This window comes from Pagrus major, chromosome 14, assembly GCF_040436345.1.
Source record: "Pagrus major chromosome 14, Pma_NU_1.0".
Classification (NCBI taxonomy): Eukaryota; Metazoa; Chordata; class Actinopteri; order Spariformes; family Sparidae; genus Pagrus; species Pagrus major.
In genome coordinates, this window is record NC_133228.1 from 24,802,321 (window position 1) to 24,827,296 (window position 24,976).

At 41.2% G+C, this 24,976-nt stretch overlaps 1 protein-coding gene across 1 annotated transcript; it reads right to left on the bottom strand.

Moving 5' to 3' along the window:
* Nucleotides 1-1,035: 1,035 nt before the first annotated feature.
* On the bottom strand, nucleotides 1,036-23,345 carry LOC141008498 (calcium-activated potassium channel subunit beta-4-like). Its single transcript, XM_073480892.1, has 4 exons — nucleotides 22,896-23,345; nucleotides 18,532-18,702; nucleotides 3,871-3,998; nucleotides 1,036-1,883 (listed from the first exon to the last, which is right to left on the bottom strand). The coding sequence occupies exons 1-4, from the start codon at nucleotides 23,253-23,255 to the stop codon at nucleotides 1,562-1,564; spliced, it is 981 nt and encodes a 326-aa protein (XP_073336993.1). The 5' UTR covers nucleotides 23,256-23,345; the 3' UTR covers nucleotides 1,036-1,561.
* Nucleotides 23,346-24,976: the final 1,631 nt, after the last annotated feature.

The window sequence follows — 24,976 nt, forward strand, 5'->3', positions numbered from 1 at the left end:
TATTTACTTTTGCTAAAACTGTGAGCACGCACCCCGTCTGAAGCAGGTGCAGGTCGAATCAGTGTGTGATCTCTTCTCTCCTGCAGACTGAGATCACAGCAGACGAGCTGCATGGAGACATCTGATGTTTAAATCATCTCCAGCTGCTTCAGGTGTTCAGCATATATATCATCAGGAGGAGATGATGGCTGAGCCTGACTTTATATCATCAGGAGGAGACGATGGCTGAGCCTGACTTTATATCATCAGGAGGAGACGATGGCTGAGCCTGACTTTATATCATCAGGAGGAGATGATGGCTGAGCCTGACTTTATATCATCAGGAGGAGATGATGACTGAGCCTGACTTTATATCATCAGGAGGAGATGATGACTGAGCCTGACTTTATATCATCAGGAGGAGATGATGGCTGAGCCTTACTTTATATCATCAGGAGGAGATGATGACTGAGCCTGACTTTATATCATCAGGAGGAGATGATGGCTGAGCCTGACTTTATATCATCAGGAGGAGATGATGACTGAGCCTGACTTTATATCATCAGGAGGAGATGATGGCTGAGCCTGACTTTATATCATCAGGAGGAGATGATGACTTGAATAAATGTACTTCGTCACTTCCCACCTCTGCTGCACTAAACTATTCTTTGCCTCCACATGAATTGAAAGTCTCGCTGCAGCTGGTTTTCCTGATGACATTTCTGCGGTTGGGTTTTGTTCGTGTGCTCTCAGGCTAACCGGCAGCATTAGGGCCTGTGGTTTGTTCCTGCTTTCTGCAAACACCTCCGTGGTTCAGAGAGCTCTCACATCATTAACCAGGAGGAGCAACAGGAGCCACTAATGGGCCCACTGATGAGTCAACAGTGGAAACATAAATAAATGATAAAGTCAGTTCAATTATTCAAATTTACCTCAAAAGAAAACTGACTTCAAAAAATTGTTTTTACTGTTTTTTTCGCCTCCTCTCTTTCATGTTTTCCTTGCATCAGAACTGGAAAGTAACAAATCACATTCAGTCAGAGTTTACTTTCACTACAAAGCTGTAAAGATGACACAAGAAGAGAGTTTTGGAGGATAAGAAACAACGTATATCGCAATTTTGGATGCTAACAAGTGAGAAATAATAAATTATGAAGGATATTTAACGTACTCAAGAAGCGTGTTTCGACGATGAAGGACTTTGGCTCTATTATTAACAGTTATGGCTACTGGGACTCAGAGGGAGGACTACGTTAAGAGAGGAGCTACAGTGAGGAGCAGTTGAGTTTCATGAGTCACGTTTGACTCACTTTTCCCGACACAAAGCTCATCGTACCATCTCTCACAGCACTGTTGTCATCAGAGTAACTCTCTGTAATGACTCAAAGAAGAAATGCAGCGTCCAGAGTCGCCACTGATCCAGTTTGTCGGGTTAAATCAGAGGAAACAGGTCAGATTTCCCTTCATCCTCTTCTCTTAACTCCTGGTTTCCTGATCATCCACTCACCAGACAGCTGAGGTCTGCCGGCGCCGTCCTCAGACAGCTCCTTAACTTCCTGATTGTGAAAAACAGCTTCCTGTTTTAATGTTCTCGATCGCGGCGTCGCACCGGCACCGCGAACAGCGGCAGGGTCCTTGTCGGTGACGACAGCTCGGGGTCAGAGTTCGTCGAGAGGGGGTCTTCGGCCTTGTTGCCGCGGCGATCTGAGGCGGTGGACAGGTCCTGGCACACTTCGTAGGAGCACTTCCTCTTCTGGAGAGCCTCGGCTCGAACGGCCAGGGAGCGCGCACACACCGTCAGCAGCACAATGAGCGTGCCCAGAAGCAGCGACACCATTGGCCAGAGGACACAGTGCAGCAGGACGCTGGTGTCGTGGGTACGGTGCCACAACACGTCGTCCGGCCTGAAACCAGGAGAAGAAGAAGAAGGAAACAAGGTGAATTTACAGCGGTTTCATTAATCTGATTTATTTATTTATTTTTTACAGCCGCTTCTTCTTCTAATTTATTATCGGTGAAGACACATTAAAACTCATTCACATTAAAAGACAATCAAAGGAAGGTGTCATCACATACATTTTTTTTAGGATCCTCCTACTCTTCCTCTGACATTTTGTTCTGACCCTAACCAAGGACCGAACACCAGCCAATCACAGAGACGTTGAGCAGGTTTTTTTGGGGGGACTTTGGGGTTTTCTGAAAAATGGTGCGTCCCTGGAAGGACGGGATTATGACCTCGGAGCTGATGAGAAACTTCTAAACTTTGCAGCACAAGTCCTGAGGCCTTTTAATGAGGTGAATTTGCAATTTAAGGTGATACAAAGAAAACTGACATGACATTTTTCCTTTAAACTTGATTGTGGTGCTCACACTTCAGCTGAGACAGTCAGCTTCATCACCAACTCGTGCTCCCGACTGTTGGTCAGTTGAAAAGTTTATACAGCACAAGAGAAGCTCACACAATACTTATAACAATACTCTGAAACGAGCCCGTCCACCAGGTGACTGACTGTGTTCCCCTCACCTGAACAAACCTCTGAGTGCTCCAGTTCTTTCTCTCTAAAACACTCATCTGAAGCATCAACGAGCTCCCAGCGGACGCTCATTTACGAAGCAGAGTTTCCTCTCTGATCCTTCTGGTGCAGCGATAAAAATAAAACCAGCCAAGGTCACAGGTAAGCATCGTCTGTGAGTAATAGGAGGATTAAGCTGACACGCTAAAGGAGATCTTTGGTTTTTCTGCAGCTCATCAATTTTTAGTCGCGGCATAAAAAGAAGCCGTGCCTCTTTAAAAGTAGACACAACCTGAATAAAAACAGGAAGAAAAGCTTCTTTCATGTTTGACAATCGACATTCATCTGCCTTTGTACTTTAAGAGGAACCTGCAGGTTACACAAGAGTGATTACAAGACGAGGACTTTGTGCATTAATCATCATTTCCTCGCTGTATTTAATGTCAGCATTTGTTTTGGTGCAGTTCAAAGAAGAAAATACGCAAGTGCCTCAGATTTGTTCTTGAGTAAACATAAATGAATCAGACCTGCATGGAGAAATGACTCGTCAGATTTTGGTAATGCAGACTGATTGAAAACACGATGACTGAGCTTCTTTGTGTTTGAGACGGTGATAGACTGAGTCACCGTGATGTCGCGCTTTCGTCTATTTATTACGTCTTTATCGACTCACGCAGGAGGTTTGGCTCATGAGCAGCTCCTCTCGGGGTCGAGACAGTCAGAAGGCCCTGAGAGATCGGTGTGTTTGTCTTCTAAAGCTTCAGCTCAGGATCAGCCGTAAACAGAGCCGCTCATGAGCCGCACCGACTGTGTGAGTCCATGAAAACATAATAAATAACTTCCAGGTCACAAATCAGGCAAATTAAATATCAAATCGGTTTTTTTTTATTTCCTACTTTTGCAACATAACCAGCCGGTGCTGTCACGGCTTGTGATCAAACACGGTGGTCGGACCTCTCTGACGGTTTTGGGGTAAACTCAGCTCAGCTTCCTTTACGCTGTGGCCTCCAATCCAACGTTAGTCAAAGGTGGTAAACAAACACCGTGATTCGTTCTAGTGGGTTGAAAGTTTCTGCAAAGTTGAAAAAATGTCCATCACAGATATAAAAAAATATATGATGTGAAGATCTGAAGTCAGGGGTCACGTCTGTGGGGTCAAAGGTCACAGGCAGCAAAAAGTAGAGGTGCGATGCTTCAAGCTGCGGCGGCCATCTGTAATCTCCCGTGGCAACAATGATCCGTCACTGAGGCCAAATTCACAACATCACACATCCTCCGATTCCAATTTATCTGCATCACACCTTGAAATAGACCTCAGTGTGTGTGTGTGTGTGTGTGTGTGTGTGTGTGTGTGTGTGTGTGTGTGTGTGTCTCTCACCTCCTCTGCTGGTTGAAGTAGCAGGTGAAGGACTGACTGCTGACCTCTTTGGTGAAATAATCTTCCCACCACAGGACTCTGTCTTTGTTCTTCTGGTTGTCCCTCTCACAGGGAGGGACGTACGAACACTGAGAGACACAAACACAGATCGATACCATCAACACCGCGGTCGCCAATACGATGACACGATTCTTTATCGATCTGCCGCCACGTGAGGAGAAGGGTCAGGCCAGGTTACACTCTGCCTGTCCGCTGTCTGCAGCCCAGAGACACAGCTGTGCAGGCTGAAGGAGTCGGCGTGTTTAAAGGGGAAAGTCAGCAGGAAATCTGCTCCCCACCGACACGACAGGCACATGTATGAATGCTCACTACTACAAGTACAAGTAAATATACAGACATTTATATTTACACGTATATATTTACTGTATACCTTACCAAATAAATGTAGTGGAGTAAAAGTTCAATATCTGCCTCCAAAATGTAGTTGAGTGTGTGAAGTATGACGTGGCAGAAAACTGAAATACTCAGGTAAAGAATAAAAGGTAAGTACCTCGAAGTTGTATTTAAGTACAGAACTTGAGTAAATGTACTTAGTTACATTCTATTGCAGGTCATACTTGAGTAAAAGTAAAGATATCATGTTAAAATATTACTTTGGTAAAAGTCAGAGTCACCCATATGAATAGTACTCGAGTAAAAAGTAAAAGTATCTGACATTAAATGTACTCGAGTATCAAAAGTAAGAGTAAAAGCAAATTATACTTATATTTACATGTGTGTATAAACTTGGCGTTATCAACCTGACCAATTATTGGATCCGATGTTCGCATTTTTCTGATAATTAGAATTAATTTTATCATATATTTTTACCATCTGTAAAGTAACTAGTAACTAAAGTAAAGTAACTAAAGTTATCATATGAATGTAGTGGAGTAAAAAGTACAATATGTTCAAAGTAGCAGAAAATGTAAATACTCAAGTACAAGTGAATCAAAATTGTACTGAAGTACGGTGCTTGAGTAAATGTACTTAGTTACATTCTATCACTGGTTGTAGTTTGAGTCTTGAGTCTTGTACTCCACTACATCTGCGAGGGAAATACTTCACCTTTTACTCTGCTACACTTACCTGCCAACTGTAGTTACTTTACACACAAACACACACACACACATATGAAAGTGCAGCTGAAACACTCGGTGGTGTTCAGCCAGCAGGGGGCGCTGCAACGAGGCCAGAACAAGGTGACGAGCCTGATGCTGATTGGCTCAGAGGGGGTCTGCTTCGTCCTCCTCCTCCTCCTCACTTTAGTTTTAGTTTCAGCCTCCAAACATCTCACACACACACACACACACACACACACACACACACACACACACACACACACACACACACACACACAGTCAAGTAGCAGGAGGTTGATTGGTGCCTGGCTGGTTACCGTGGATCAGCTGGTTGCCATGACGATGATGTGATTGGTACAGAAGGAGGGGGCGTCGTGGCGACTGCAACCTAAACTGTGTTTGAGCTCAACACAAACACACAGAGAAGATCTGACAACAACAACAACACACGATGTGTCTCCATCAGAGGAGAGAAGCATCGCCACAGACACACAAACAGACTCACACTGATCGATCCGGTCTCAACTGATACAAAATCAATAAAAGTATCACATACTTTCTGACTTCCTGTCGGCTCCAAGCCCATCGGTTCCTCCTGAAGACTCAGTACAGCACAAGTTCTTCTAATTTGGACGTAATTACACGAACAAACTTTCATCAAAGTCACATTTTAACACCGTATCTTTACTTTTACTCACAGAACGTAACTACGTACATGTACTTGAGTACAACTTCAGTTACTAGTTACTTTACAGATTACCTGCTGCATCACAGCAAAAGCAGCACATTTTCAAATTAAATGACTTTTTTGGCAAAACCAAACAAAACACTGATTCTGATAATCAGAAACATGTTGGGTCTGATAGTCGGTTGAAGTACACAGTAAATACATGTGTCTGTATATTTACTTTTACTCGTACAGTACAGTTACTGCCAGAAATGTACTTTTGATACTTAAGTACATTTAATATCAGATACGTTAAGACTTTTACTAAAATACTATTCACATGTTTGACTTTTACTTTTGTTTCAGTCACATTTTAACATCGTATCTTTACTTTTACTCACAAATGACTTTTGGGTGCCACTTTAAAGAACCTTCAATAGGACATAATTACACAATATCTGAGTAAATGTACTTAGTTACATGCTTTCTTTCCTTTTTCTTTTTTAAATGTACTTAGTTACATCCCACATAAACTGCAAAAACGACCTGAGTAACGTTGTTTTCTCTTTTGTTTGAAAAGTGGCCCTGATATAAAAGTCAAGTATAAAAGATAAAGTATATAAAGTATAAAAGATAAAGTATATAATGTGTAATAATAAACTCTCAGGTGTCCTCACAGACGACATTCAGATAAAAAATGTATCCGTAAATCCGTTTTCTGTTTTCACACATCACTTCTGCCTCCTCGTGTGGATTACGTGATAAATGTCACGACCTTGACGTCGACCTCACACGTGTTTTATTTCCACTCAGCTGTGAGAGAGTCTGAAGTGTTTACGAGCTCAGGTGAGCAGATCTCCACTGGATCCGTCTGTTTCACCAGCTTAGTGAAGGTCGAGAGACCATCACTCTCCCTCTCTCTCTCTCACTGCGTGTGTGTGTGTGTGTGTGTGTGTGTGTGTGTGTGTGTGTGTGTGTGTGTGTGTCTCAGGTAATTGTCAGCTTACTGCCCCGTTCAGCTCGGCAGCCATTCATCCCCACAACACCATTCATCGACCGGCCAATCAAACACGCCTCGCCCCGTGACATCATAAATGGGTCGCCCTCCTGGATGATTGCGGTTGCTATGCCAACAGCTGGAAGTTACAATTACATGTATGTGTGTGTGTATGTGTGTGTTTGTGTGTGTGTGTGTGTGTGTGTGTGTGTTTTAGTGACGGTCTAAATGAGACCAGTCGTGTGTGTGTTGACATGTGGAGGCTCAGGACGGACACACGGATCAGGATGAAGTCAGAGTCCGAACACATTTAAATTCCTGTCTCAGGTGCTGTTGTCACTTCGGGCTCTTTGTATTCGCAGCAGGGACACGCTGATGCACAAGAAGCTGGTTTTATATTTAGTTTTAACATCCTTGTGCTGTTAAAGCGGGTGAAATAAAGTCAGTTCAAAAGCAACGTGTCGTGTTTTTTTTCTGTCCTTGTAGGTGATTCGTTGATTGTCTTTGTGTCCTTGTTTGTAATATTTACATTTAAAATTTTGATGCTTATTGCCTTTAATTTGGCAGATTGTACGGAGGCCCCGAGGGTTCAACCCAACAGTATTTCACAAAACATTACGACATTTCAGACAATTTGACATGTTTTCTGAAATGTTGTTACACTTTCTAAAATGTGTTCTCTAAAAATGTTGTTTTGTTTTCTGATATTTCGTGTTTACTGAATTGTTATTGTGGTTTCAGGTGCCATGTTTTGACCCTCAGGGCCACCGTTATTTTCTACATTGCGATCGAAAAATAAGTTGTTATTATAACCTGAGGGAATAAGAAATAAGACATGTTTCCAAGTACAGAAACAGCAACACATTCATTTAGAAAAGGTGTCTCTGACATCATAGTTTCATCTGACTGATTCTTTAAACCCGACAACGACGATCAGATTCATAAACTGGTTCTGAACATTTGAAGTCCAAAGTTTATCATGTCAACCTTCCATCCGATGAGCTGCTGTCCTTTACAGCTCAAAGCCTGAAAAACAACCGGGATGTGACAACACACAAACAATTAACAGTGAGCGAAAGAGCATCCATCAGTTCCTGACAGGCTGACAGCACCAACACAGCTCGTCCTGATTGGATCAGTCATGGAGGGAAAAGAAGAAGTGAACGTCGTCCTGCTGAAGTTCAGAAGCAGCAGAGCGACAAAGACGACACGTGAAAACTCTCCACGTCTCCTTGAAACACGACGTGACTCTGGGACAACTCAGAGAGACAGATGGAGAGGAAACTACCAACATGCTAATGATGCTAACGTTAGTTTATTTGTTAGTAAAAGTACAAAAGTAACAGCAACAAAATGTACTCAAAGTACTAAAAGTAAAAGTACTCATTATGTATTTTGTATCTGTAAGTAACCAAAATGTGAAAGTGCTCCACGCAGCTGCCAGACAACATGCTACATGTGTTACATCTGCTGCGTACGGCCACTAAGAATAAATCCCGTTACTAAAATGTATAAATATGAATATATTAACCACCCAGACTGTCTGCTGACATTATCAGTGCTGTTGTTATAAAACCATATAATGAATTTAAACAGAAAATCAGGATGTGTGTGTTTCGTCTTCAGTGACCTGCTGCTGCCTCTCAGTCTGACTCTGCACACGGATAAACAGATTACCAGGAGGACCCGTCTGTCTGTCTGTCTGTCTGTCTGTCTGCCTGCCTGCCTGCCTGCCTGTCTGTCTGCCTGTCTCTCTGCCTGTCTGTCTGTCTGTCCGTCTGCCTGCCTGCCTGCCTGTCTGTCTGCCTGTCTCTCTGCCTGTCTGTCTGTCTGTCCGTCTGCCTGCCTGCCTGCCTGTCTGTCTGCCTGTCCCATCCTCTGGAGGGTGGATGAACGGGACAGTGATTAATCTGCAGGTCAGTGTGAGCTTATTTAAGCAGGTGTGTTTGTCCTACAGCACCACCTGAGAGCAGGAACCACCACATCAGCTGCACCCAACATCCCAACGGGGCTAAAAATAAGTCTGTCATTGCCTTTTAAATGAAATGAGTATGAAAATGAGTAAGTACTCATTGTGTAGATAAGAGTAATATGCAGTGTGTCACTGGTTACTGGACCTACTGGTGCTGACTAAAGCTTCACAGAGGATCACGAGGTCGCTCCTGAGATGTGAGAAAACTTTAAAAAGCGAGTGCAGACCTCTGCCAAGGCCCGACACGCCCCTATAATTCAATCAAGTCTTATCCAATTTCAAACTTGACAGCCCTGCATCACTCTAAATCTTAAACCACCCAGAACCGCTCACCAGATCCAAGATCCACATCAGACTGTACTCACTCATTGATACCAGCCAGCGAAATACGCCTGACTTTCATCAAGATCCCTGTTATTCCCTGAGAAATCAACGAAAATGTTGGAAAAACAAACCCCGTCTCACAATGTTACGTGGTGGTTTGGTGAATGGTACGAAAGTGAGACTTTATCCGGATCCACACCAACAGTTGATGTGGTCTATTCTGGGCCGAGACTCCTGGAGTTTTTAATTCAGGGTTCATTATCTTGCTCAAGGATACTTCATGTGCAGCCGGGGAGCAAACCAGCGACCTTCTGATCACTGGACGACCCACAGCCGCCCAAACAACAAACCAAACAAACCAACAAGTGGACATGAAAGAAAACACAACCTCCTCAGCGGAAGTAACAACCAAAGAGCCAATGGACAAATGGCCCCGACAAAACAGAAGCTTATTAAATATGTATGATGGTTAAAAAAGAAACGAGACTGAGAATTGTATAAAAATTCTTAAAAATGTCAGGAAGTATTCACAGGAAGTTACAGGAACTGTTTATACATCTGTCACTGCAGCTACTGTTAGCTTGTTAGCTTAGTTAGCCGTGCAGCTAGCCAGAATACCAGGGGAGTGTTTGTATTGACACCGCTAACACGGGAGCTTTTGACCCCTGGACGTCTGACATAACGTCAAAACTGTTTATTTCTTTATATTCTGTTGATAATTTTAGCCATTTTATTTTTACAGTTTGAACTAAAATACATATTGCACCTTTTAAAAAGCTTGTACTTGTATTTCTACACTCTGGTTTTGCTATTTTACTGACGTTAAAGATCAGAGTACTTCTTCCACAACTGCTGACACTGATAAACTCATAAAATGAGATCAAGGTTATTTTTTTAATGTAATTTATGTCCTTTTACACAGACAGCAGCTTCGTCATCTTGGCTACAGAGAGGAAGAATTAAGAACTTAAAACTTCTTGTTCCAGGAAAATGTCACAGATTCAAAATTATTATTATTATTTTTAATGGAGAGAGAGGGGAGTGAAGCAGGGGGAGACAGAGGCTCCTGGCTGGGCAGGGAGTCACCGACGGCCCCCTGACATCCTGGAGCTCCAGAAGCACTGCCTCATTACGCTTAATTAGTTTAAGTTAGCTGCACACACACACACACACACACACACACACACACGCACACAAGCACACACACACACACACACACACACACACACACACACACACACACACACACACCCTTCTTGCTGTCGTCATTCCTCAGTGATTACATTATTTTCTGTTCCCTCCTGTACAAACATGCTTTATAAATGAAAAGCTCTTTCTGCCGACCTTTTCTGCTGATTTGTTGTGTTTTTGTTGCCGTGTTTCTAAACTAATGAGGTCCAAATGTCCCCACACCGAGCCGACACCGAGGACACTTTGCCACTTGCTTCTTTAAATAATTAGTTTGGGATCAGAGTTCATTGTTAATATTAAAGTGGTGGTGAAAGTTAGAGGCGAGAGCTGTCGCAGCGCTGCCCTCTGGTTACCCATCGTTCCTGTCATTTACATTTATAACATAATTAAGTCATAAACGAGGAAATTACTCGGCGAGTAATTGGCTGAGTGAAACCACCCACCTGCCTTCATCTCCTCTCTTCCTTCCTCTCACACTGTGTTCATGTCTCCCGTCTCAGATCACCATTTTACAGCTCAAACACATGATTTAGTGCTGATTTGATCTCTTAATGACAGGAACTGACGGGAGGAAGGGTCTCAAATGAATCTGCTGTACAGGCTTTACAAGTGGATGCAGAGCACTCGCAGTAAATCTGCACGGGTTCATACAGTGGTTATCGATCAGCACCTGTGGTTCAATAATCACTTCTGGCTTTCAAATCTCCGTCTGACACTCACTAATTCTGTTTGTTGTGTTTGATGATCCACTGAGTCCTCGGCACGAGAAAGCATCTGTTCATGTTGGACTTCTTTTTAAAGTGAAAACATTACTTTTCTCTTCTGTATAAGATAAGAAACAATGAGAAATAAAAGATCAACAATAAGACAGGAAACGATACGGTACAATAAGCTGTGATAATATATGATACGGTACGATTCGAAACGATAAAATACAATATGATAAGATACAACACGGTCAGATACTATATGATGCAGTGTGGTACGATACGAAGCAATACAGTATGAAATAATGATATAAGAAACACAATGATATGATAAAATACGGTACAATACGATGCGATACAGTATGATCCAAAATGGGACAGTTAAATAAGTTAAGATAAGAAAAGATATGATACAAAACAGTATGATAAGATACGATACAATGGGATATCAATGCAATAAAAATATGATAATATAAGATAAGATACAGTACGAGACGAAAGATTAATGATATGATACAATACGGTGTGATACAGTTTGATACGATAAAGTACGGTACGGTATGATTCGATATGATAAATTAACACAAGATAAGATCAACTTTATTGATCTGGCACTGGAGAAATTCACTTGCAGCCGTTCAGAAGCAGCGTGTCCTGAGTGCGTTCACGCTGTCAACAAAGCAAAAGCTATTTTTACGATTGTAGCAGTCATTTTTCTCACAAAATGGTCAAACCATATATTGATTTGATTTTTCTGCATCTCTTTGTCCATTGTGATTGAAAACTGAACATGTTCATTCATTTTTACCATTTTTGCAGCGTCCTCGTTTCCTTTGTGTGTTTGTCCTTTTGTATTTTGGGACAATAGTGTCCCACGATCACACGTCACACTGACAAATGATCTTTCACACATAATAAAGCATGTTTGCAGTTTGCTGCTGTGGGAGATCAGAGAGGATATTTATTTAAATCTCTCAGAAAATCTTCTGCCGATGAATCGATCAGCTGCTTTTAAATCAATCGCCAACTATTCAGATAATTGGTTTGAGTTTCCAGCTTCTTAAGTGTGAATATCTTCTGCTTTCTTTCCTCCTCTGTGACAGTGAACTGAATATCTTTGGGCTGTGGACAAAACAAGACAGTTTGAGGAAACACTGATCGACATTTTTCACCATTTTCAGGCATTTTATAGACCAAACAACTAATCAATTAATCGTGAAAATAATTAAGAGATGAATCAACAATGAAAACAATGGTTAGTTGTGGCCCTTGTGGGAGAAGATAAGGCGAAAATGTCAACGTCTAATAACGCTTTCATTCAAAAATAAAGTAGAGAGACGTCACAACACAAAGATAAATAAATTAAAAGAGGTTTATCTCTGAAAATCAAATATGGTGATTTCTTTTTTAAAAACAACATAAACCAAACGTTTCTACAGAATCAGCCTTTACAACAAAAGCAAACAGCAGAAATTCGAGCCGTAAAATATGGAGAGTAATCCACATTATGAAGATACCGTGTGTGTGTGTGTGTGTGTGTGTGTGTGTGTGTGTGTGTGTGTGTGTTGAGATACAATTTCAAAAGCCAAAGCAGCTTTAGTTTGTTGTTAAGACTTCAGCACTTATGAAATATATTATGTGATGGACACACACACACACACACACACACACACACACACACACACACACACACACACACACACCATTAGGTGAAGGCAGAAAAGCACTCTGGGAAAATATAGTGCCTGTGCTGGTAAAGTAAAACACACACACACACTATTCAATCCATTTCTAGTTTAATGGAGTCTGCCAAGTTGAGCCGGGCTGGCTACATTAGTATTAGTGTGTGTGTGTGTGTGTGTGTGTGTGAGAAAGCAGTGAGTTACGTCCACATTTGATAGAGAGCCTGGGGAACATTAAGAGCTCGGAGCAATAAACCGTAAACTGGCTCACAGAGAATACAACTTTTTATTTTCCTCTATTGTGATTTTTTACTGTTTCACTTTTTAAGTTTACTGAAATAGAACTTTTGCTTCCTGATAATAAGAGAAAACTGAGGAAACAACCTTCAATCTAGAAGAAAAAACAGTTTGGTTTTGTTCATTCACTGTGACGTCGTGCAGAAGAGCAGCCGCTGATCTGAGTTCACTCTCAGTTTGACCTCAGAATAAACTGCTGGTTTGTTTTTCAAACACAAGATTGTAAAAATAACAGAGTAAAAGAAGCAGAGGTCCCCGTCACGATGTAGGAATTCATCTGGGAACGGGAATCTTATATCCAGGAAGCCTGTGAATATATAATTCAGACGGAAAATGCGTCCCAAGCAGCATTTTCCACCCAGAGCACCGTTATAAAAGAGATGTCTGTGAAACTGTCCAACTTAATGGAGGTTTTAAGAGATGTGAAGTCCACCATCCATCTCTTCCACCATGTTCAGCGGGCCACACAACCAGGAAGTAAACCTGGAAGCTAGAAAACTCAGTCTCATTGGACTGATAGGCGCCATCTTTCATTCTGAATGTAGCTCTACTACGGACGTTACATTAAACCTGGACACAGTGTTGGAGGTGGGACCACGTTCATTCCTCTGAAAGCTGCTCAGTGGTGCATGAAGCCAAAAAACCTTGACTTCCTGAAGTCCCCATGACCAACGCCAGGCTCGAAACCAACATATCGGCCAAACGTGACGCACTGAGGCCCAGAGAGATTTTTTCCCGGTAGCTTACATTATGAAAGAAGCAGCTATTAAACAGTAGATAACTTTTTTTTAAGAGTCACAACCCACAATGACTCGTTTCACCATCAGCACTCGGTTGATTAAGTCCGATAACATTTGGAAAGTCTTTGCAGAAGCTATTGAAAGATCCATGCAAACTTTATTGGACTGAATGGCTCAAGTTATGACAGTGAAACGAGGGTTGTGATGCTCAAAAAAGAAAGAAAATCCTTTATTATTTCACAGCTGCTTCTTTCTTGATCTAAGCTAACAGGAAAAAGTCGTTTTGGGCCCCTGCGCATCACGTGATGATGCAATTACACGGTTTGACCACCATGTTAAATTGGTTTCGTAGCCTGGCGCTGTTCCTGGGGGATTGTACGTAACACATGGCTGTAATAGAGTAGAGGAAATAAGAGATCATGAACTGTAAATAAAACGAAGAAGACGAAACAAAAGCAGTCACTTTGGTCATTGACCGGCCGCTGTCGCCAGCAGCAACCACAGCAGATGTGAGGAAAATCCTGCTGAGAGTGAATATGAATAATGTAATAATATAATACATCTCACTCTGGTGGACACGGATCCTCCAGCCTCAGTCTGCTGTGTCACCTCCACTGCCCTCCACTCAGTCTTCACACATGGAGAACGAGAACAGCCTCACCAGAACGCTGATTGTTGATTTCAGCTCAAAAGCAGCTAATCAGACAGTTTGTAAACATTGTGCTCTCATCTATAATCACGTTTATGGAGAGCCACTTCAGTGCTCGCCAGCTACACCAGGGTCCACACACTTTATTGCTGTTTTTACAGAGTTCCTCGAGGCCTCTCCGTCTGCTCATCATACCTCTGATTATGTTATGGTTTGACCTAACAGAGCTTTATTTTTACATAAATAAAAACATGAGATGTTGACTATCAGGAATAAAGAGCCAGCATGTGACAGAAGACACAACGTTCTCGCTCGGTTTTCAAATAACTTTTCTGTGACTCATGTCGGAGTTTTAATGTCACCTCGAGATCCAAACGAGACAAAAGACAAACAGAAAACAGAGCGCACGTCCAGCCAGACGCTCTGATATTTGTTTTCACACCTACTGATTCCAACGAACACGCTGCTTCATTTGTGTAGTGCGTGCATGAACACACACACACGCAAACACACACACGCAAACACACACACACATACACATTTGATGTATTTGTAAAGCTTTAATTAAAGCAGCAGGTTTGAGTCGTTATCTGATCAGAAACACCAGCTTATCAGTTCTTGTTTAGAGACCAGCAGAGTGTGAGGTAGCTTGATGGATGACACACACACACACACACACACACACACACACACACACACACACACACACACACACATGGTGGTCCATTTATTTTTCCTCCCAGACATTTTCTCTGCTCTCGTCTCCACAGTTGATTTTTGTTCGTATAAAAATGAAATGAACTCCTGACCTCAATAAACCAGAGGGGGTACAGGAGTGTGTGTTACTGTGTGTATTACTGTGTGTGTGTGTGTGTGTGTGTGTTACTGTGTGCGTGTGTGTGTCTTCTGTATCGATGTGTCTCGTCTGCTCGGATCCAGCCGTCCCTGGAGAGACATTTTGTAAATACGTATTTTATTAAAACGCTATCAGACTTTCAGGTAAATTAAGATTTAGTGATGTGTTCATGTCCCAGCTGACGGCACACAGGTTAGTTATGGATCCCAAATAGCTTCACAAAGTCACACAAATCCAACCTATATTTCATGGCTCAGGTCGTGTTTCAATCAGAATGAAGCAGGAACTTAATCTTTATTTACTTTTCCTCTAAAGTTTCCGTGCACGATGTTGTTGATGTCAAAGATGAGATGGAATCAGAGATATTAGAGATAAAACAAGCAGCTCGTAAAAACAGCCGAAAAACCAGTGAACCCTGGTGTAGACCCAGTGTTCAGCACAACATCCTGTAAATCTGATTTAAATGAGAGCACGAAATACTTAATGTGACATTAAAACTCTGTTTTAATCAGTTTATGCCGACAACCTTTTGTTAACAGCAGCTCGCTGTCTAAGAGCAGTTAAATAATCCTCTTTACCACTTAATGTTTCTATAAATATATAATTTATTTTATTAATTATTTTATTGTCCCTTTTCATTTAAGTTCATTATTTATCATTTACTTTTTCATTTTATTTTATTTTTACATTTCTAGTATTTTAAATTAAACAATTACTTAAAATATACTTTAAATATATATATTAATAACGATCTGTACGGAGGATTGATACGGCCAAAATAAAAAATAAAAACAGAAATTAATAAATGGCTCAATTAAAAAAAAAACATGCCATCAAATGCACCAAAAATTATGTAAAAAATGAATGTAGGCATTAATTAATTTTTGTAAATGTTACATAAATTGATATTCCTGCTTTGATTTATCATATTTATTTATTTTCCATTTTATTTATTTGTTTACGTATTTGTATTTATGTTGGCAGCATCAGTCCTCCACAGATCTGGACTGTTATAATTTTACTGGTCATCTTTGTTTTCTCTTCTAAATGAATCTGTTTTATTTTCAGACCTCACTTGTTAACTTCATCAATATATATGACGGACAAAACTACTTAATAAGAGCCGGAATGGTCCTTTACCAGCAGCTCATATGGACACATGGAGACAGTTGGTGTGTTACCGTTGATCTTAATGTCACGTCAGTCATCTGGACCACAGGCGGCTCCATTAACTAATCGCCCCCTATAGACACCAATTAACTCCAACTCCCTTCATCTGTCTCTCAGTCAGCTGGTCTGCAGGCACGGCGGCCATTTTAGACACAATTAAGTCTGTCTGTCTGTCTGTTTGTCCGTCTGTCTGTCTGTCTGTCTGTCTGTCTGTCTGTCTGCCTGCCTGCCTGCCTGTCTGTTTGTCCGTCTGTCTTATTAGTCGATAAGAGGCTAAAAGGACACAGTTAAGAATGAATAATTAAACATTTAATGCCAAATTTACAAAAACAAGAAGGCACCAATGATTTAGAAAATTGTTCTGATCACTCAGAACACATTCAGAAGTGGGTCTCAACATGTCAATGTGACTTCACTTGATCCAACCACTGAACTAGTCTCCACACTGTCACCAGACTCCCTTAACAAATCTCCTGATTTTAAGAGTTGTTTCATGAGGAGAAACTGAACAAACGTAGTGAAACTCTGTCTCTGACAGATTCTGAATCATCGTCTCCTTCTTGTAAATTCAGCATTAAATGAAAACAGTAAGTTGTTTGTTTCCTTGTAAAAAGTGTCAGTGTCTGTTTGAACACACTGTTTACACTGATTTCACCATTTACACTCAGTTTATGAAAGAAGAAACATTTTATTGATGCTAAACATGTCACATTTTACAAATACACTAAACAGTAACCAGTATAGGCGACTTCTTTGTCCCCAGACTCCCTTAACAAATGTGTCAGTTTAGTGAGTTGTTGAGTTGGAGACACTTTATAAACTGTGTGAAACTCTGTCTGTGACTGATTCTGACTTATTTGTTCCTTCTTGTAAATTCAGCAACATTAGACATTAAGATATTCCTTTCTTTGCTTAAAAGAAGCGGTGTGAGGAGCAACAGAAACAGCTCTGTCCTTTAACATGTTAACGATGTTTTCACTCTTATAATTCAGAGCAGGTAGTGAGCGGAGCATTAACGGGCGTAGAAAGGTCACACATCCATCCTTATATCCCACCTCTCTCTCTGTCTATTAGACATTAAAGGATTTCTGAATGAAGCGTGACTCGTCTCTCTCTCTCCGTCTCTACACATCATCTCGGTTGCTGTCACCATGGCGACTGAGGGGCATCGATGACGCGCCGTCTCTCCCCTCTATATTTACTCTGTTGCTGTAGCGACGACCCAGACGTGCACTAAAGAAGAGGAAGATGTCCACAGATGGACGCCGACTGTAATCGTGATGTTTTCACTTTGTTGTTCAGGACACAACCTCTCTCAAGAGGGGAGTCCCCTACACTGCATGGCCAAAAGTATGTGGACAACCAAACAAACATGTCATTCGGTGATGTGCTGCTCGAACAGCCTCCTCTCGGTCTTTCCGTCAGTTTTTTTTTGCAACCTGGCTGCCGTGATTTTAATAAAACAGATATAAAAGAAGTCGGGACAATAAAAGATAATCCATGAAGTCCTCAGTGGGTCATCTGGACCAGGACTTTTCCCAGTTCTAGTCGTTGGATGTTCTGTATCACCTCCTCTTTTCTTATCTCGCCTGTCAGTTTGATGAGTTGTCTGAAGGAACGGTTTATACACACACACACACACACACACACACACACACACACACACACACGGCGTCAGCTGTGATGTGTTTACTGTCAGCTGTGTGTTAATGGTGCCTTCATGCACTCACTGAGAGTCTTAATGGTGTCTCACTGCTTCGCTCTGCCTCCGTCTATTTCTGTTCAGCTCTTGATTTCAGGCAGCTGTGACACAAGAACCAATCGGACCGAAACTCTTCTGACGCTCAACAACAACAACAACAACAACAACAACAACAACATGTAATTCAGACGATTGCTGCCACACTTCCATTTTTATCTCTGCATTCAGTCATTTTACGTCAGCTGATTTCACGTTTTGATGCACCGGCCGTTAGTGTTGGTTAGGTGTAGACACAAAATGTTTAGGAAGGACAGGAAAAGATAATAGCTTGGTTAAATGTAACTACTGTGTGAGGCGTGCTAGAACATGACGTATTAAAGTATAAATAATTAAGTAAACAAATAAAAGGGGTTATGTTGAAATTTTTCTGTAAAATATCCAAAAAACCCGAAACTAATAGTGCATCGTAGATGAAAACGTGTTTGTTGATGTAGTTTCCTACATCTGCCACCAGATGCTCCTGAAGAGTCAGATTTGAAAGTTAAACCGCCACGATGGGAGAGTTAAATTCATTAATTTGTCGTACCTTTGGGTTGAGGACCAGCTGTTGCTCGTCAAAGTGCAGCAGAGCCACAGAGTTGGACTCCGAGTTGTTAACGAAGATCTGCAGGCAGGGATACAGAGACGTGCCCTTACAGTCCGTACCGCACGTAAACACACACTCGAACATCTCCTCTGGACGCAGCACCGACACCACCTGCAGGACGAACACAGAATTACAATATTTATTTATATTCGTTTCACCCTAAACACGCTCTTGAAAAACATGCAAGCAGTTTTGCACATAAACTTGTGATTTCCCACAAATAACAACTGTCCACTATTAGCTTAGCAACCATTAGCAAGGCACAACAGCTCACTCATGAGAATTTGTCATTTCGCACTTCTTGTTACCCAGAACACACGACTACTCGAATGGACTGATTGCTGAACTTGCGATTGCTACTTTGACATATTTAAACCATTTTATATTGTTTAGTGTTAAAATACATTAGTTTAAAACATTAGTTGGCTGGAGATGTGTTCAGTGAACTCACGGCGATACCGTTAGCTTAATTAGCTTCCATAGGAAAACTGACATCTCTGTGAAATCAACGAGCCTGGTTTCAAATGTCAGCAAAACGTCTGCATTTCTTCTCTCTGCCTGTTAACGGCCTGAACAGCTGCAGGCATGAATATAAATATCAATAAACGGTAAATACACAATCAATCTACACAAATCTGATAAGAGTCAGATCTTTTCTCATCCCTGAAGAGGTCAGGGAACTGCAATAAAGTCCAAGTATTGTGATTTATGTTGCATTAAGCTGTGGATTAGTGAATGACGGAGTGGAGTTTGAGATTTAAAGACAAAAAAACAAAAGGCTTCCACTCTGTAATGCATGAACGTTATTTCAGGACGATGCAATAAGCTAACAGCCAAATAAATCAAGCTGGTAAGAATTCATCATCTGCAGTGAACAGCTGGGAGTGCAGGCTGCAGCCGGCCGTAACTCATGTCATGAAAAACTCCCAGCGGCTTTGAAACGCTGTGCAGTTTTAATAATCCACAGTGGAAAGTGACGCAGCATGAAGGTGGACAAACACACGTTGTATTGACATCAAACAAAGAAAAAAAGAAGAAAAGAAGGGACATTTCAAACAATACTTTTGGATTTGTGTCAAAATCAGACAAAATCAGTCTCCTAATCAGACACAGTTTTGTTTAAAGCTGTGGTCGAGGAGCGGTTCACTGAAGGACGACATATTCTGCTTTTTTTCAGATTCATCATTTTATTTCGTGTCACTACCAGAACAGGTTTACTTGCTTTAAAACATCAGTTGTCTCATGCAGCAGCTCTGCATCTCCCCTCTGTCTGTTTTAGCTCCTGTCTCTTTAAGGCCCCTCCTCCTGAACACTCAGTCTGCTCTGATTGGTCGGCTCACACATGCCTGAGTCAGCACCACTAACAACAACAACTCAATTCTTACTTGCCAAACTTGCATAAATTATGCAAATGTATGACATGATGACAGAGTGTGATGTCACAAAGTCACAGAATTAAAAGGCGGAACTACTGACGGGGCGTTCAGGAGCAGTGTTTTCTGTGGGAAAGAGGAGCTTCTTTGACCTTTTTAACTTGCAGAAGAACCTGAAAAAAAAGCACAATAGGTCGACTTTAACATTTATCATGCTAGCTGAAAAAATAAGTAGATTTAAGAGCAACAACAATAACGTGACACGTTTCTGTCGATAGTTTTCTGGCTGAGTTGTGACTTTTTTTCCTCAGAAAACAAACATCAGTCTGAATGAAGTGTGTTTGACGATGAGTTAACGAGGCGATGAAGCTCGTCTTAGTTCAGTCAGAGGGAGAAACTTGAATTCAGACGGTGTATGATTGTATTTTTCTGTTTATTAAGGGAAAAAGGTGTCAAAATATTTCCTTTCTTGACATTTAGTGAGTTTATTTTGTTGACTTGTTAGACTCAGTAGTGAACTGGCTGCTTTCACATCTCCCAGCTGAAACTGTCAGACTGTCACCTCTGAGCTACAGAGCGCTGTCAGGAGGCAGGACGGGCCGGGGCTAGTTCGTTAGCATGCTAACTTCAGTAGACATCTCTGCAACACAGAACAGAGACGCCTTTTTTAATGTTTTAAACAAAAATTGCCTCTTTAACAAACTGACATGTCATCTGTTAAGTGACGCCGCTCGTGTCTAAAAACAGGAAAATAAAGAAACGACTGTCAGGTGCTAAACTCAGTGACAGTGTGACTGATGACTGACAGCTCAGTGTGACTGATCCGGTCAGATCTGATGACAGTCTGATCATCTGCACTGTCCATCACAGACACTGATACGACTCAGCTGTATCAGACTCTGACCTGATTTATCACTTCTCTCTTTCCAGACGAACATGTTTCATCAACCTGAGCCACAGAAACACATCAACACATCTACAGTACGTCGACAATAAGCAGAGGTTCATTTTTCAATATTGATGTGTGTCCGGGTCAGGAGAGACAACATATCATTTAAAATAATCAAACTGATGCTCAGAGTCAACCAATGTAACACCGAACCACTAATATGTTTAGAAAAAATACTTCAATAACTTAAAATATCGTCACAATGTTATTAAATTGTTAAAAATATGCTTACGATTAATTCTCTGTTATAATAATTGTTTTGGCTCAAATAACAATCCTATTAAACTAATAGAAATCTGAATATTGGGTATTCCTAAATATTAAAAGTGAATGACAGAGTGCAGCTTGAGATTTAAAGACAAACTGAACTAGTAACCACAACATCACCAGACTCCCTTAACAAATGTAGTGATTTTAAGAGTTGTTGAGTTAAAACAAACTTTATAACGTAGTGAAACTCTGTCTCTGACTGATTCTGAATCATTGTCTCCTTCTTGTAAATTCAGCAGACGTTAGATATTTCTCTCTTTGTGTAAAAACATATCGTCCCAGTGAGAAGTGAGATCTGATCACATGAGGTCATTCAGACCATGTTAACATCAGCTGTGAACTGATGGTGAAACCAAACGTGAACAGCCTCTGTGATAGGCCGATATCAGCCACCTGATATATCGGTCGGCTCTATTTATGGTTCATTTTGAAAATCAGCCATTTGTAGATGGATAACATGATGTCATCCTATATCAGAGCTCCAAAATGATAAATGTGACGAGTTTAAATCTCTTTTTTAGTACAAAACAACCACATATTCAGTTTACTGTGATATTAAAGGATATTTCTTACTGACAAACTAATAAATCATCTTAATTGTTTGGAATTAATTATCTGTTCATTCAAGACTCATCACTATTTCTAGTAACAATTTGAATAAACTAATAGAAATCCTAGTAAATTTACAAGGTCCAATACTACGTAAAAGTTTTACCTTAATATTTATAAAAGCGGAAATACTTCTATTCAACAGCAACAACCTCTACAGTCACTAACACATGATATTATGGCTACAACAACGACTTCTTTGGACGCTAGGAAACATGTCACATTTTATAAATACACTCAACTGTGTCGCCCGCGGAGAAAGTCCCCAGCCTCCCTTTAAAAAATGCGTAATTCTGTGAGTTACTGAGTGAGAGGACAGATTATAAACATTGTGAATCGTTGCTGGTGATAAATTCTCATATATTTGGACCTTCATGTAAATTCGGCAAATGTTCTACATGAAGTTTATTCTTTGTTTGTATAAAAAACATCGTGTCTGTTTGTACAAGTGATGTACAGGCTTACAGATGCAGTTTGAGCTGTCCACCTGTGACCGGATCACTTTGGACGGATGTCATTTACACTCAGTTTATTAAAGAAGACAGCAATTTATAGTAAACGTGACATTTTATAAATACACGGAACAGTAACCAATATAGGCTACTTCTTTGTCCCCGGTGGAGAAAGTCACCAGACTCCCTTAAAAAAAAAGGTAAATTTAGTGAGTTACTGAGAAAGGAAACTTTATAAACTTTGTGCAACGCTGTTTCTGATAAATTCTTCATTATTTGGACCTTCTTGTAAATTCGGCAAATATTACACATGAAGATATTTCTTTAATCGTGTAAAAAACACGTATCGGTTCGTCCCAAATACTAATACGCACTGATACTAATACTGCTGCTGTTGTTGACAACATTAATAAAGACAACAGCGGTCAGACTTCAACTCACATTAATCTCAATTAAAGGGATTTAAAACGTCCAGCCTGCAGACACAAACACGCGCATAACTTCCAGCTTCGTGACACTGACAATAACAATAAAAGTGGACGATCTGTTTCAACTTAGACTTCATCCATCAACCCTCCACAAACTGCTGCACCGGCCGCCGGGCAGGAGGCTCCGGCAGCGGGCGCTCGGAGCCCGAGTGTCCGCGCTCACCGTGCAGTTGGCCGGCTTGCTCTGGAGGCTCTGCAGGGTCGGGCTGAGCCAGCAGAAGCCCAGGATGAAGAGGCTGAGGATCCCGCAGGCGATCAGGAACAAGCCCAGCCTGATGCTCTTGTCCTCGGCCTCGGAGTACTCGTACGACACGCGCATCTTCGCCATGGCAGCCGCGCGGAGACCTCCGCCGGCATGGAGAGGAGGACCGGAGGATGGAGGAGCAGAGAGGAGGAGGAGGAGGAGGAGGAGGAGGAGGAGGAGGAGGAGGAGACGCTGTTTCTCTGCTGCTGAGAAACTGTTGAGTTTCAACCAGCGGCTGTTTTCTGTCTGCGGACCTGTTTCATCCTCCTCCCTCTTCATCCATCGCTCCTCTGCTGCCTCCTCCTTCACTTCTGTCGCTCATCTCGCTCCGTCCTCCTCCATCACCAGAGTCAGTGCGGAGGGAAGGAACAGCAGAAACACAAAAACACTGAGGGAAAGTCCTCAACACAACAGGTGAAGACAATTCAGAGACTGATTAGCTCCAATGCAAGTAGTGTTGGTTCAGACCTGCAGAAAGAAAACGTCCAAAACTCACATTCAGCTGTTAATTAATGTCAAAACTGCACATTTAAAAATAAAACATCAGAAAATGCAAAAAGTCATTGTGTTAATTAGCAGTGATAATGATGCTAATGTTAAACGGGCGGTACCACGATCCAACTGTGAATCAATGACATCATAGTTTTGGTTTCTGGAGCTAAGCTAACAGGAGCTAACAGGAGCTAACTGTCGCTAGCTGCAGCGCAAAAGCTAAAAAATGAATTAAACTTAACGACAACGTTTCATTAACTTTTATCACACAATGAAAGATTTTGATATGTTTTTGCAACGTTTCTTCTTTCAGACTGGAGGAAATAAAAAAACACCTAAAATACACATTTAGTTCAGATTCATGCAAATTAGCGCAAATTTGTAATTGAACATAAAACACCAGAAAACTTGTAACGCAAAAATGTTTTGTGTTAATTAACGTTTTTGTCACTTTGACATCATAGTTTTGGTTTCTGGAGCTAAAAGCCCAAAAAAAGCTGCTTATTTTCTGAGAGCAGAAGCTAACGGAGGCTAACTGTGCGCTAGCTGCAGCACAGAGCATGAAATTAAACTTTACCACAACGTAATGTGTAACCGCACCATATTTAAACTTAAAGCTTCAGAAAACTCATTGTCTCATTGTGAATAATCCACTGAGGAAGTTTCAAGTATACTCGAGTACTTTACTGAAGAACAAATTCAAGGTACTTGTACTTGTACTTTACTGGGTTTTTTTGTATTTCCACATTTCTGCAACTTTATACTTAAACATCATCTGTGTTTTCATCAATACAAAGCACATCACTAAATACAAAATACCAGTGACGGAAGGTAATTAAGTACATTTAATCAAGTACTGTGCTTAAGTTACTTGTTGAGTTACTTGTACTTCACATGAGTATTATGTAATAATATTTTAATATAACTTGCATCAGAGCCAAAGTTGTGCATTTTTAAATTAACTCATTTTATCTAGAATCAGACAAAACAAAGAAAAATGCTGATTATTGGATCTGATTGATCGTCGACTCATCTACACATGTAAATATGTATTTACTTTTACTTGCAGATTACTTTTCATATGTGTGACTTTCACTTTTACCAAAGTAATATTTTAACGTGTAATCTTTACTTTTACTCGAGTATGACTTTTTTAGCTGCTGAGGTGAGTCTGCACTGTTCAGCTGTCCACATACTTTTGGCCGTGTAGTGCAGCCTGTGGCTTTCTGTGATGTTTCTATGGTTTCATCTCTCTCTCTCTCTCTCTCTGTGCAGGTTGTGTGGTGCTCGGTCGCCCCGCTGGCCTGATGATTCAATCCAGATTTGTGTTTTCTTTCGCCGCGGGCTGCGTGTTGTTCGCTCACCGCTACATGCTGCATGAGATAAGCCTCTTAGCAGAGAGAGAGAGAGAGAGCACATCACTCTGTCAGGAACATCCTCCGTCTCTCGGCACAAATACAACAGGTTGTAGGACGAGTTATCGTTACCTCACTGCTGTTGATCAGTCA

What these genes read in the sequence shown, in the direction of transcription:
- LOC141008498 (XM_073480892.1), bottom strand. Translation starts at nt 23,255, where the DNA reads ATGAAGAGGGAGGAGGATGAAACAGGTCCGCAGACAGAAAACAGCCGC. An exon ending in AGCTGGTCCTCAACCCAAAG is followed by an intron (nt 3,999 to 18,531) that starts GTACGACAAATT and finishes TGTGTCTCTCAG; the next exon opens with TGTTCGTACGTCCCTCCCTG. An exon ending in TACTTCAACCAGCAGAGGAG is followed by an intron (nt 1,884 to 3,870) that starts GTGAGAGACACA and finishes TCCTGGTTTCAG; the next exon opens with GCCGGACGACGTGTTGTGGC.